The 13,670-nt window shown below is 42.8% G+C and overlaps 1 protein-coding gene across 1 annotated transcript in view; it reads left to right on the top strand.

Moving 5' to 3' along the window:
* Positions 1-4,666: 4,666 nt before the first annotated feature.
* The window catches only part of nav1b (neuron navigator 1b), a gene marked incomplete at its 5' end in the record, with an annotated part of 78,091 nt that continues 69,087 nt past the window's right edge, over positions 4,667-13,670 (top strand). The window contains 2 exons of the mRNA XM_083770838.1: positions 4,667-5,415; positions 6,270-6,355. Of these exons, the coding sequence (XP_083626964.1) occupies positions 4,667-5,415; positions 6,270-6,355 (835 nt within the window). The remainder of the gene's footprint in view (positions 5,416-6,269; positions 6,356-13,670) is intronic.

Genomic DNA, 13,670 nt, shown 5'->3' with positions numbered 1-13,670 from the left:
TAAAAGGAAAGAAAACCTGCAGCGCCTTACCTGGTGTTGACAGTTGTGCTTTCATTAGCGGCGTCGATCTCCTCCTTTCCCATAAATCCCAAAATGGTGTAATAATATAATTCCCAAAGTGGGGTCCGGGGACCCCCAGAGGTCATTGAGCGAGTTCCAGTGGGTAGCCTACAACTACATGATAGTTTGTGGCATGTCATGTGGAGTAGCACGCTCTCAGTTTTTTTAATTAACATTGATTATCAATTGGAGTCCCACAGCTAGAAATGGCATTAAAATAGGGTCCGTCCGAGCTGTATAAATCTTCTCTTATGGGGGTCCTTCTCTTCTCTTCAAATGGGGGGGTCCGCGGGCTAATACGTGTCCATTTGGGGGTCCTTGACATGAAAAGGATAAAGTAAATCCATTCTTCTACTGATATAGTCAATACACGTCTTACCAAAAGTGGTGCGTGACACCAAAAGTGGTGACCTATTGAATCCTGTCCCTGTATTATTAGAATCATTACAGTGCAAAGCACATTGGGTCACTGATGGCGGTGTAACAACTCCCAAACTTCGGAAAACAGCGGGCCAAACCATTTTGGGAATTACACAGGGGTGGATCAAATATATGCTTCAAAATATATCGCGTTTATGAACGCAGGATTTCAAAAGTATTACTCCTAAGATAACTTTGGAGCCAGGGGGGATACAGGGACCCCCCAGCCAGGGGGGACCCCCTAACTCATCTGGGGGGGACCAATGTGACGCTGGCAGGGGATTCGTCCCCTGCGTCCCCTAGGTTATTGCGCCCCTGTGTGTTTGTGTGTGTGTGTGTGTGTGTGTGTGTGTGTGTGTGTGTGTGGGAGAGGGGGGGGGGGGGGTTAGGGTATTTGTCTGTGCAATGCTTTGTCTTACTGTTGATCTTCAGTGTGTTTTGCCAATGTACATGCATTATTGTGGCTAGCCAAACCCTATACCTATTTGCAATTTGGCACCCCAGACGCCTTGATAAAAATCCTCTCTAGCTAGGGCACAGTAAATGACAGATAAGATCAGGAATCTAGGACTTGTTGCTAAATATAAAGAAATGGATCAAGGCTGTATTAAATCCAGACAATATAATAGTAATTGAGAAAACCAACATAGCCTACATGTATCTCACTGTGTTGTTAGACAAGGCGTAAATGGAGCATGGGATGAGACTGAGATTATATCAGTGCTACAAAGGAATTGAATCAAATAGTTCAGTGGTTCATGAGTGAGGGGAGGACAGAGGAGATCAGCCGGAGAATCTGAGCAGGGGCGATATTGCAGTCGCTGTACCGCCCTGTTGTGATGAAAAGAGAGCTGAGCCAGATGGGGAAACTCTCTGTCTACCGAGCAATCTTCGTTCCTACTCTCACTTATGGTCATGAAGTGTGGGTCATGACCGAAAGAACCTCCAGCAACAAGCAGCCGAAATGAGTTTTCTTCGACAGGTGGCTGGCATCTCCCTTAGAGATATGGTGAGAAGTTCAGTCACACGAGAGTCTCAGAGTAGAGTTGCTGCTTCTTCGCTTGGAAAGGAGCCAACTTAGGTGGTTCGGGCATCTGGTTAGGATGCCTCTCGGGCGTCTCCCTAGGGAGGTCCTTGACGCATGTCCCACTGGGAGGAGACCCCGGGGCAGACCAAGGCGCAGTTGGAGGAATCACTTTGACTCACTGTCCTTGGAACGCCTCAGGATCCCCCGTAAGGAAGTTACTAATGCTGCTCTGGAGAGGGAAATCTGTTACAGACCTGTAAGGGTCCATTTGGAACATCAAATGCAAGGCAAAAATTCACTCAGAGTTGTAGGATATTCACTCATGTTGTAGGATATATTCAGGTAACCATCACCACCCAAAAAGGACTTAATTACTACTGTATCCTGTAGCATTTTGGACATGAATTCATCAAAGACAAACGAATATATTTGCAACGCATGGTACAGTATTGCTGCTCAGTTGTAGACGTTATATGAGTTTGGAGATTACAAGGAGTACGTTTGAGTAAACTGATCCAGGGCAGACATGTTGTCCGTCACAAGTACATAAGTGATAAGTAACTTTGGTTTAGCTCTCTGGCTGATTATAGGCGAGTGAGGATAGTTAGTCTTGCTAGCAGGTTTGATGATGGAACAGTTGAAAAGATGGCATGTTGAAAGGGATTGAAAGTCACACTCACTGGCCCCAGGGGACAACTTGGCATGATGTCATCATCTGAGAAAGATCAAAATCACTAATGTCTGCATTCCTGACAAGAGAATGTCCCTGGGAATGTGAGTGTGCTCTTGAGCTTTTGTACTCACTTTTTGCACTTATCTTTAAGCATAAGTGTGTGTGTGTGTGTGTGTGTGTGTGTGTGTGTGTGTGTGTGTGTGTGTGTGTGTGTGTGTGTGTGTGTGTGTGTGTGTGTGTGTGTGTGTGTGTGTGTGTGTGTGTGTGTGTGTGTGCGTGTGTGTGTCCAGTATGCTGAGTGTGCATGTGTATTATTATTTGAGAATGATTATGAAAACGGTCATGAAAGAAAGGGATAGCGAAAGGGTGTGTGTGTGAGAGAGAGAGAGAGAGAGAGAGAAAGAAAGAGAGAGAGAGACACACAGAGAGAGAGAGAGAGAGAGAGAGAGAGAGAGAGACAGCAAGAGTAAGGGGAACGGAACAGATTTATTTGGAATCTGTCTTTATTCAGCTCTCTCTTTGGCATGTTTCCATCCAGCATCTGCTGACTCTCACGCTCTTACAGACAGCATGTAGGACTTAAATTGTATTACTGTAAGCTGCATTGTACAGTCTCATATAGCTGGTTTGGGCTGGTCTGTACTGTTAGCATACATTACAGACCAAATACAGTTGTCTGACTCTTTAGTCCCGTCCGTGTTTTTTCTCATCCTGAAGATGCAGTCATTCAGGTAGGATAATTTGTTCCTGTTGAGTGTGTGTGTGTGTGTGTGTGTGTGTGTGTGTGTGTGTGTGTGTGTACTACGGATTGTGATGATTTGATTGGCTGATGTATGATGATAAGAGCACCCCTCACTTCATAAAAGTGTGATTTTTGATCTATAGTATTAGTACGATATTTTACTTATTTCGTACATTGCATATCCTATATAATTCATCTCCTTGGCATTCTATTTGGGGAGGCAATAAACTATTTTATGCTAAACTGTGCCTCAGTTTATGCTTTTTTCGGATAGTTGAGATTATACTAATTATGCAATTATGCATTTGTGTGCTTGCGTGCCAGCACACGTGCACGTAGCTGGATTAATGCGTCTGTGGTAGAGAGATTGACAGAGGGAAGAAAACATTTCAACGCAGATGAAAGCAGTCAGAGTGACAAGGAGAGAGAAAATAGCCAATCGTACCACGGAAATGATTCATTGTGAGCTTGTAAATCAGCAATTTTCAGAGCACAAATCTGACAATAGGCACTAGGCAGCGGGGTATAAAGACAGAGATGTTGTCAGAGATAGAAATGTAAGGCAGACAGAGAGGTGCTTGTGTGCTCTGCAGCAGCTGCTCATTGCAAACCTCACTCACTGCATGTACTTACATGTCAGGTGGTCCTGGCATGTTCAACTTACAGTATGTGGGCAGACTGGGCACAGGACATCTGGGGCAGATGTTTTTCAGGGGGTCACTGGGTTTGTGGGTTAACGGTAATAAAGAAAGAACACAAGGTTTGTTACTTTGTACAATATACATTTCAGAGGCAAAACATGGTGTTCAGAGACATATACAAAATTATGAAGATGTCATAATGATTGTGGTATTTATTCTTGGCATTAGACATAGTGGCAAACAAAACAAACAATAAAACGTGTCCACAAAGAAAAAGCTACAGTAGCTCAGAACGTGACTGCAGTTAACTGGGGGGTTGTATTAGGTGAAAACAGACAATCCCCTCCACTACACTGGAGGAGGAGTGGCTTCTGTGTGGACAGCCACGGGGCCAGCCGGTGCTGGCACGGCCTGAAAGGACCCGTGGTCCTGCTGCGTGTGGCAAACGGTGTCAGTCTGCCACCGGCTTCCACAGCATGCTTCACACCCAATGCTGAGGACACAGAACCAGGAATACATTAGGCAGAACGGTTGGATCATATGGTGTGTTTTAAGACGCTGTGTGATGATGGGTTCTCGTTGCAGACGGGCTTAAACCATTAGATGCAGTTGGTGGAGAAGAAAAATGATAGCTTGACCTCTTTATTATTCATGGTGACAGTCGATTTGTCCATGAATGTTTAATTAAAATATGGAAGACATTTGTGCGGTCCCTTAATTCCTTTTGCGAAATTGGTCATTGCTCCAGTTCTGAGCATTGACATGGTTCCAAATACAATATCTCAAAAACTACTGGTATGGCTGGATTTGCATGGAATTTACTGATTGTGTTCATGTTCCCTCGAGGATTAACCCTGAACATTTGAGTGACCCCATGACCATTTCTGTAGTGCCACCCTTGGGCCATAATTTAAAAGTTGCATGCTATATCTCGTAACCTAAAAATCTTCAGATTTTATGACTTTAGTGCAGTGCTACTCAACCCGCGTCTTGTGGCAAGTGACAACTTTAGGATGAGTGTGATTTTTTTCTTTCACTGTCTGCACACCATGTGATTTTCCTCTCCAATTTCCAATTCCAGACACTATTCTCATCGCTGAACCATGAGTGGAGGCGTGAACATCAAGACAATGTCTCAGACCCAGACCAGCACAGGGGTCAGTTCAAGTCTACCACTGCCCCGAAGCATGATGCACCTCGCCAAGATGGACCCCAAGCAGAAACACAGCGGCCTCCCCAATCCCACGGCACAGCTTCAACACGGATCCAGATTGAGGCCTGCTTTTTCTTCATCATCTGTGTCGTCAGTTCCCAGCGAGCTCCTGAGAGGCGCGGCACTGAAGAACCACCTGTTGCAGCAGAGGACAGGGCTCTGCACTTCCAGAACCCCTGCAACACTGGAGAGGGCTAATGGGACGTGTTCGGCGTACAGCAGCCCTCAGGTGACCAAGAGAGAAGTCCCGCGTTCCAAGGACACACTGGACCTCCGCAGTGGCACGCTGGCCCAACCGGCCTTCCAAGACGTACAGGTGCGGAGAAACGGTAACAAGAACTGGACCTTTGGGAAATATCGTCAAAGGAGCGTGGACAACGCTGATGAGGAGGATGACAGGCTGTCATCAGTTGATCCTCTGTTAAGCCATAACAGGGGCAAAGTCCCACATAGTAAAAGCGGAAATGGCAACGTGATACCTGGGCTTCCTTCAACTGGACTCGGAACTGTCCATAAACAGACTGTAAATGTCTTCGACCAGGGAATGGGGACTTGTAATCCTCCGTATCTGAATGCACCGCGCAGAGGGAGTGAGCCAGGCAGAGTGAACATGGCCACTGTTGCTCCATTCAGGTTCAGGTGAGGGCAGTGTTTCTCATTTTGAAGATAGACTAAGATAATGTGCTTTGGGCATATTACATTTAGAATTTAAAACTTATTCAAGGACATCTTTTGGTTTTCAAATATCACATCTTTGCACATTCACACATCCACATACAGTATAAAAACAATACATACATTTGAAAAACAAAACAAAGAAAAAAGGAAAAGTAGGCTACATTAAACTTTATAGTCCATATACCTAATAATTTTATGAACAAATATAAGACCAATTAAAATGCATTAAAAACAATCTACTTAGTACATCCTACAACAAATATTTCCCCAGGTGTTTCTTTATTAGCTTTTTGAATGGTGATTTCTGTGTCAGGTTGGTCATTTGCAGTGGGAAAGAATTCCACCTTTTAATTTCTCTGTATATTGTGTGCATGCAAGCAGCACTACTGTGTGCATGCAGCCTTGTGTCAGTGGCAGGTCCACAGAGGTGAGAACAAAGAACAGTAACGTTTAACTGGCTAACTCTAAACACTGAGGAGGTCTGGCTGTCTAACTTTACCAACCGTATACTGGAGACGAACTGGCACCGAGCTGCAGACAGGGCTTGTAGCCTCATCAGCTGATTGCAGACGACGCTCAGGTGGGGAGGTTGTAACTGGGAGACAGGTGTGTTGAGAGGTGCTGCTTTGCGTCCCTCTGAAGGGCACAGAGCACCCACAGCACACAGATGTGAAGTCGATGGGGGGGAGAGACGTAACACATTTGGTTCCATTTGGCTGGGGACCCCCTGGAACTCCCTCAAGGACCCCTAGGGGTCCCCGGACCCCACTTTGGGAACCACTGCTGTAAAGGATGGGGTTTTGTGTTTTCCATAGCAGGCTCCAGGTTCAGGAGGACACCGCCCCCGATGATCTGAGTGACTGTTCCTCCGACTCCATGGAAGTGTGCTGCGATGACCTGGGTGAGTGAGAAGAGAACAATTAACACCTACTGTGTGATGTTGGAGAAACTCAATAATGAAACAATGTTAATTTTAAAAATGACTATTATGCATTACAAATTTCAATTACTTTGGGTTTTGCTATTTAATATGTCTAAATTATGCACTTCGTTCCGCCACTGCTGCGCTGTGAGCTTGTATATCTGCTATTTTTGAGCATTTTTGAAAAATCTTGAAAGTGAAGAGATTTATTTAGCATTTGTAGAATCGGCCTCAGGTCTTAATGGGTTACTGTAAGTCAGTGATTGAAAAGTTGAAAAGTATACTGTGCTGTGAATATCTTATGTTAGAGGACTTTTTTTAATCATATTTTTGAATGAAAATCCTAAACAAAGTTTGGTGTTATTTCACACCCTCTGTGTAACGGGAGCTTTAACACTGGACTCCCTCTGGGCTCCATGTAGAGGGGCAGTAGTTCACACGGGTGCTGCTGCCAACTCACAACAAGAGTGTCATTTCACAACACCTGTTTAGTACATCAGGACTTTCACCAGCAATTTTTCAATGGTACAGTATATATATATATATATATATTCCACGGCTGCTGTAATATTCATTCATGCACATGTGCAAGGTCACGTCTTTTTGGCAGACAAACACTACTCCCAAGCCTTAAGACTCTGTCAAGAGCACTGTCAACACCACCCGGTTTGTTATACCGAACAATACAGATGACAAATTAAAAGAAAAAACTTTGTAAATGAATGAATATAATATACATAACAAATGAAAATGCTTCCATACATTCCATGCATTCCATACATACAGAGCCTGTTTAAGTAAATTTTGGATCAAGATGGCAAACGAAAAATAGCTAAGTGTCTGCGAAAGAGTAGTCGTTATTTTCAATAGGAACAGTCAGAGACATTTGCATTTCAGTCTATGGGAAGATGGAAATTCTCTTATAAACCATACAGCCCACATTATTCTGAGTGAACACCTTCATCCTGTGATAAGACATCTATCCTGATAAGAGTGGTCTTACAAGTGCATTGATGCAGTGCCTTTATCCAAAGCGCTTTACATTGTCTAGAGAGGATGAAGATGATGTTAAAGATCCCTAGGCACTTTAGATCTTTAACATCATGCCCTGTGTTTTGCTAAATCACATTGACCCATTCACACATCGTCGGTGGAGGCATCCATTCAAGGCACCAACCTGTTAAGTGTCTTACTCAATATCACTAAAGTCAGGAGGTGCCGGGGATCAAATTGGGAACCTTACTCCAACCTTACTCCACTTACTATACTAGTTGTATTTGTGTTCATGAAGCAACACCATCACTTCGTGCATGTCTGTGATTGGTTTGTTCTTCTGGCCCAAACCTGGCAGGATGTGTATTCCACCAATTTCTCTGCAATTATAAATAAACTAATTACATACAGTAGTTGTCAAATAAAATGGCGTTCTAACTTCTAACATTATTAATTACATTTTATATTCTCCTCATTTTTATACTTTTTTGAGTGCTTGGATCACCGTCTTTTCTCCATCTTTCCTAAACCATTTAGGTTCTTGGTCTGCTGTCAGCATGCACTAGAAATATGATGCTGTTTCATTTGGCCTAGTTTGTGATATCAGCTGCGGCTGGACATACAGACACACACAAAGGGTGAATGCAAAATCTACGCCTTCCGGAGATTAAAAGAAATCATGTGAATCATGCTAAGGCCTTCTCAGTACCAGATTTCCGATACTAAACACCTATGGTAGAGTTGTATACAATATACTGTAAACACAGTAGGCCTACACATATATTTGTATCTTCAGTATGCGTTTGTGATGACATTTCTGTCAACTGTTTCTTAGAACACAAATTATTTATTATGTCAACATTTTCTGCAGGGTAGTTTCCATAGTTTGCATACACACACATGCAGAACTCGTTTGAAATTTCGATGAACTTGAATCTCAAGCATCTTGCTAATGGGTGGACTTACCACATCGGAGTGATGCCTTTGTTCTATTCACAATGTTTACATTATAGAAGTCAATGTCAAATGCATTAAGTAAAAGACTTCCAGCTTACCATGGCACCCTAGTAGTCGGGCATGTCAATATTTAATTTAGGCTATCTTTAAATGGGCGAGTACATTCAATACGACTTCTGTATCTCAGCCAATTAACCCAATAGACATAATTATCCAGTTACAATAAATCCTATATTTTGTTGACCGAAATACCCAGGGGTCTGTACTTCGCCCGCTCCTTTGTGATGCCTTGCCTATTATGGCATGCCCAGAATAGGGATGCTGGTTGAATTGGGTCATTCAATGCTTTTACAGTGCCTCTAATCAGTGTAGGCCTATAGCTTTTTGTATTCATGAACCAAGTTAATCAGAATCAATCCTTGCTGTAACTTCTATATAAAAAGTATTGTTAATTTCATTAACTGTATCTATCATTATTGTGTGTGGAGAGTACCAAAATAAAATCATGTTAACGCACCCCTCACCAACCTTAATCTGGTCGTCTCCTCACCAATCTTATGTCTAACCAATGACTAGTCTAAACTAAGTATGCACCCCGTTTTTCACATTCCACAACTCAAACACTTTTCTTTACAGTTACAAATGCGTGAAATTTGCTAATTCATACCAATTTTCTTCATGAGCAAACAACTGGAACTGAATTAAAATTCTACTTTATTTACCAGGGGCAGGTAAAGGTAAACAAAAAATATATATATCTAGGCTAATGATACAAATAAAATCATTAATATAAGATACTCTTACGTTACGTTAAAGGGACACTTTAGCAGCATTTTAGCAGTGACACTGGGCTCACTTCCTTCCTGGACTACAATTCCCATAATGCTTTGGTGCACTGGGGGAGGGCTGTCTTACTGAGACAACATGTAGTCCAGGAGGTAAGTGCATAGATATAAAAAAAAATAGATGCCTCATTGTCCGCTGCTGTTCGTTGGAGCCATGTGTGTTGAGGTGCGGAACAATTTACACTGGTGGAGGAAGTACACCGGAAGTGTGAAAGGCACGTTACGTCACGCTGTCACGCAAGTGATTACTGGCCAATCACAGCATATCTTTTCCGGGACTTCAGACCCGAACATGCGCTCTGTGATGCACACTCATGCTTCCGCGGTGCTTCGCATGGAATCTCGGGAATGTTTTGCCCTCCCTTGAGCACATACTGTACGCTCCAGAGCCGGAAAGGGCGTCTATGAGTAGTGAGCCCAGTGTCCATGACATCATGGACACTGCTAAAATCTAAAATATCTAAAACCACATGATATTACACACCAGGAAAGTGTTCTAAATCTTCTAAACGTCATTAACATATATTATTATATATTGTGAAGTGTCCCTTTAACATTCTGAAAGTTTGAGGTTATTTGTATTTACTGGGTGCCTGGCTGCCTGAGAAACACATGTCTGTGCTGAGATCATTTAAACAAATAAATGAAGGAAAGAATGATCTAATGATACAAATGATTATAAGAAAGACCTGAAGAATAGACAAGTAATATATGTATACATTATAAGATATTCCTTCATATCAAAGGGACATGACTTGATATTCTGAACTGAGTTAGTTAATTGTATGGGTGTCATCCAGTGGCGTGCACAGACGTTTTGAGGGGCAGGTGCTCAAGTGAAAAAAGGGCACCTTGTGTGCCACATGGAACCACTGGCTGCCTTTAATAGTGTGTGAAGCCCACCACACACCGGCTGCGTCCCGCGCGGCGGACTTAGCCGCCTCCATTATTTTCAATGAACCTATCGCACACCGGCTCCGTCCGCCGCGTCGCGCCGCGTCGCCTGGCGCGCCGATAGAACCCAGTTCTATTTTCCAGGCGGCACCGCGTGGCAACGCGTCGCACCGCAGACGGTCGCAGACGGTGTGTGTCGGGCTTTAGATTTATAGACTTTGGGACATTTATAGACTTTGAGGGCACGCCCTCTGGACAGTTGTAAATTTTCTATAATATAGAAAATGTACAACTATTCATTTAGCCAACTATGTATATTATACATAGTTAACCTGTAAGTGGTTTCTTAATTATCTTCATGACTGCGAGGGGCTTGAGCCGGCCTCAGGGAGAGGTGTGCGTGGCGACTGAGTGGTCATCAGATCAGGGTGGACAGATGCAGGACAGAGAGATTGATTGGTTTCATTTGAGGATCAGCTTTCAACTTGGCCTCAAAGGACAGACATGAGAGAAAAGAAAACGTTATTTTGAGGCCATAAAACATTTGAGATGTGTCTGGCTTCAACTACAACTGACTCGTATGGTGAAATATCTGCCATTTAGAAATGAAATTATGGCCAGTTCCATGACATCATCTGCAGCTTCAAAAGGTCTGGGGAAAAGTCACTAATAATCTGTGTTGTGTAATATCTTACTTTGGAAAGACTTTAAACAACCATACCGAAATCAATATTTTCGTACATACTGTAAGCATAGACCATTTTTTTGACCACTTTATTTTTTAGATTTCATATACTAAATTTAATTGTAGGCCTACTACTACTTGAGCAAGACACTGAGCCCTGACTCCTTCCAATGAGGTGGTTGCCTCCACCTTTGCTGTGTGATTTTTAAAAAGGTATTACTGTAATTGCGGACCTTTACCAGTTGAGTCTCGTACAGGTCCAGATATGCCTTCACTGTATGATGAGCGATGACCAAGTGCCAAAGAAAATGAAGAAGAAAATGGTATGCAGTAATTATATCGTAAATCATAGTTTAAGGTCTAAATAGGCCAGCCACTCGTATGGTCCTTCAATTTAAAGCACCGTTCCAACATTAGCACAAGACAATGACTTAATCACCTTGGCTCTAAACAAGAACAAGATGCACTTTCCTACAGTTCTCTGGAACATTTAATTCAATGGGAATAGACAAAAATAAAAAAGACAAAACACAGTACCATTCCGTCTTTGATAATATCCTGGATCCTCTGGCTATTTGCGTAGCCACGTTCCATCCAGGACCATGATTTCATTATAGATGTGAAGACTTTTTAGAAGCTTGATACACTATTAATGTCTTCTTTACACATATTTGACACCAGCTATGAACACATACACGTGTCCTTGTCCTTATGCTGTGACCAACTATATCAGGGGTTCTCCCCCCGTGGGTCGCCAAATTATAACTGAATGGCTGGAAAATGGAAAGTAAGAGTTTACATAGTACACATAGTACATGCATAAACTTTCCTTAATGATTCCTTGATGATCTGGTTTCAGTATTCATTTATGATATATTTTTTCTATTATTAAGTTTATTTTTGCAGCCAGTTTGTAATGGTGGTGGGTGAGGGGGACGATGTGGGGGTCACGAGACATGGCCAAAGCATTTCCGGGGTTCCCCAGCCAAAAACCCCTGAACTATATAGCCGTGTGTACACACACACACACACATACACACACACACACACACACACACACACACACACACACACACACACACACACACACACACACACACACACACACACACACTTTTATATTGCTTTGTTATTCTCAGTTTAAGGGGAGAGAACATTTTGGAAGTGTTTGTGGTGGTCTTTTATTCATTGCATCATCATTATCATCATCATGATCACAGTTCCAGCGTTGCAGTTGAGCAGCCCCATAATGATTACACACATTGTCCAGGGGAATTTACAAGACACAGCTGTGTGTAACTGGCTGTCCCTTCATGCAGCTGTGTGTGAGCGCGTGCACATATACAGTACACACAGAATAAACATAGCCAGTTGGATGGCCAGTTGGAGAGTGAGAATCAGACCCAGATGTGAATGAAACCAAAGGCAGGATAGTCCTCCACCCTTCTTCTCTCCTGAGGAAGGGTGGCCCACACCTCATTCACTAGCACAGGGTTTGGATGCGTTGCAGCGTTCAGTGCAGTAAGGACACGGATCTGCCTCATGGGCACAATGACTGATGAAGCCAGGCACTTCTGATAGGAACCAGATTTCTGAGGCTGAAAAACAAGAACTCCTGGAGATGTTCCTTTCCCCTCTGACTCAGCCTGTTTGCATGATTACAGAGATGTTTGCATAAAATCATGTTGCTTTTTTCCCCCTTGTTCGATCCTCTGGTTTCCTACATTTATATCTTATATACTTTTTATAGGTGACTCGCAACATACAAAGAACTACAGAAAAGCTTGATTGTTGTTGTTGTTGATTGTTTCAATACTCCCAGCACTAGTACATAAAACAAAGTTAAGAGCTATGAAGATGGGTTGAAGGATGTTTTTCGTTAACAACACTACTACAGAAAGTAATTTAGTCAAATGATTATGGGAGTCGATCAGGACACCATCAATGGTGTCAGCAGGGAGGCATGAGTCCTTGTGATAAGGGGGGATAAGCTGCAGCTTTGTTTCTGGCTTTTCATACTACATCAAACACTTTCAATGCCAGGTGCCTTGAGACCCAAATGAGACTGAGTTTCATATCGGCTAAGTGGACCATCTAGCATTATCAGTGACAGTGTTGTGTACAAATGTAACCACATGGACATTTGTATACACTCTCAGAGTTACGGATAAATTAATTCATGGTCTTGTTCACTCACACTATGTCCTGGATAAGGGCAATTTACAGTCTACTTAGTTGGTGAAAAACATTGCAGAGCATTATTGATTGACGGAAGCAAAACATCCCCAATGTGTTTTGTGAGCTGGATGTGGTGTAACAGATGTCATGCAGGTGATGAGAGAGATTGGTTTCCAAGGCTGCCTGCATGTTGCTCCAAACTCCAAAGCATCACAGAATACTCCTGAGAGATGTGTATGTGTGTGCGCCGTGTAAGCATGGGTGCGCGCCGTGTGTTTGTGTGTGTAGACTATCACAAAAGATATAATAATGCTCTCAGGGCGTGTCTAAAAAGGACATACTTTTCATTGTCAGAAATAACATTTCAGTATGATATTGTTTTTATGCCTGTGTGTCTGTGTGTGCCTCTTCAGCCTCTCTCTGTCTGAGCTGTAGATATAATTATTCTGAAGCATGGTTTTGGGTGTGTCGCCTTTAACATAGTCTCTTGTCTGCCCTACTGAAGTCACCCATTTGGCTGACACACTTTTATTGCTGAGGTTTTTGTCTCCATGACTCGTTTGGCGACAGCTATTTAATGGTGTACATTTTTTCCCCAGGTGAAGTTAGTGTAATAAAACCATACGATCCTCTCCCTTTCATCAGTGCAACAGGATAAAATAGATTATCAACACTGTTGCGATATTATGAAAAGGAGGCGGATAAAGCAGGCTACTATACACTGCTGATTGTGATTCTAGTC

This window comes from Protomyctophum parallelum (genome assembly GCF_964188405.1).
Source record: "Protomyctophum parallelum genome assembly, chromosome: 8".
In the NCBI taxonomy this organism is placed as follows: Eukaryota; Metazoa; Chordata; class Actinopteri; order Myctophiformes; family Myctophidae; genus Protomyctophum; species Protomyctophum parallelum.
Note: the sequence above shows the minus strand (reverse complement) of the source record. Positions and strands in the feature narration are given on the sequence as shown.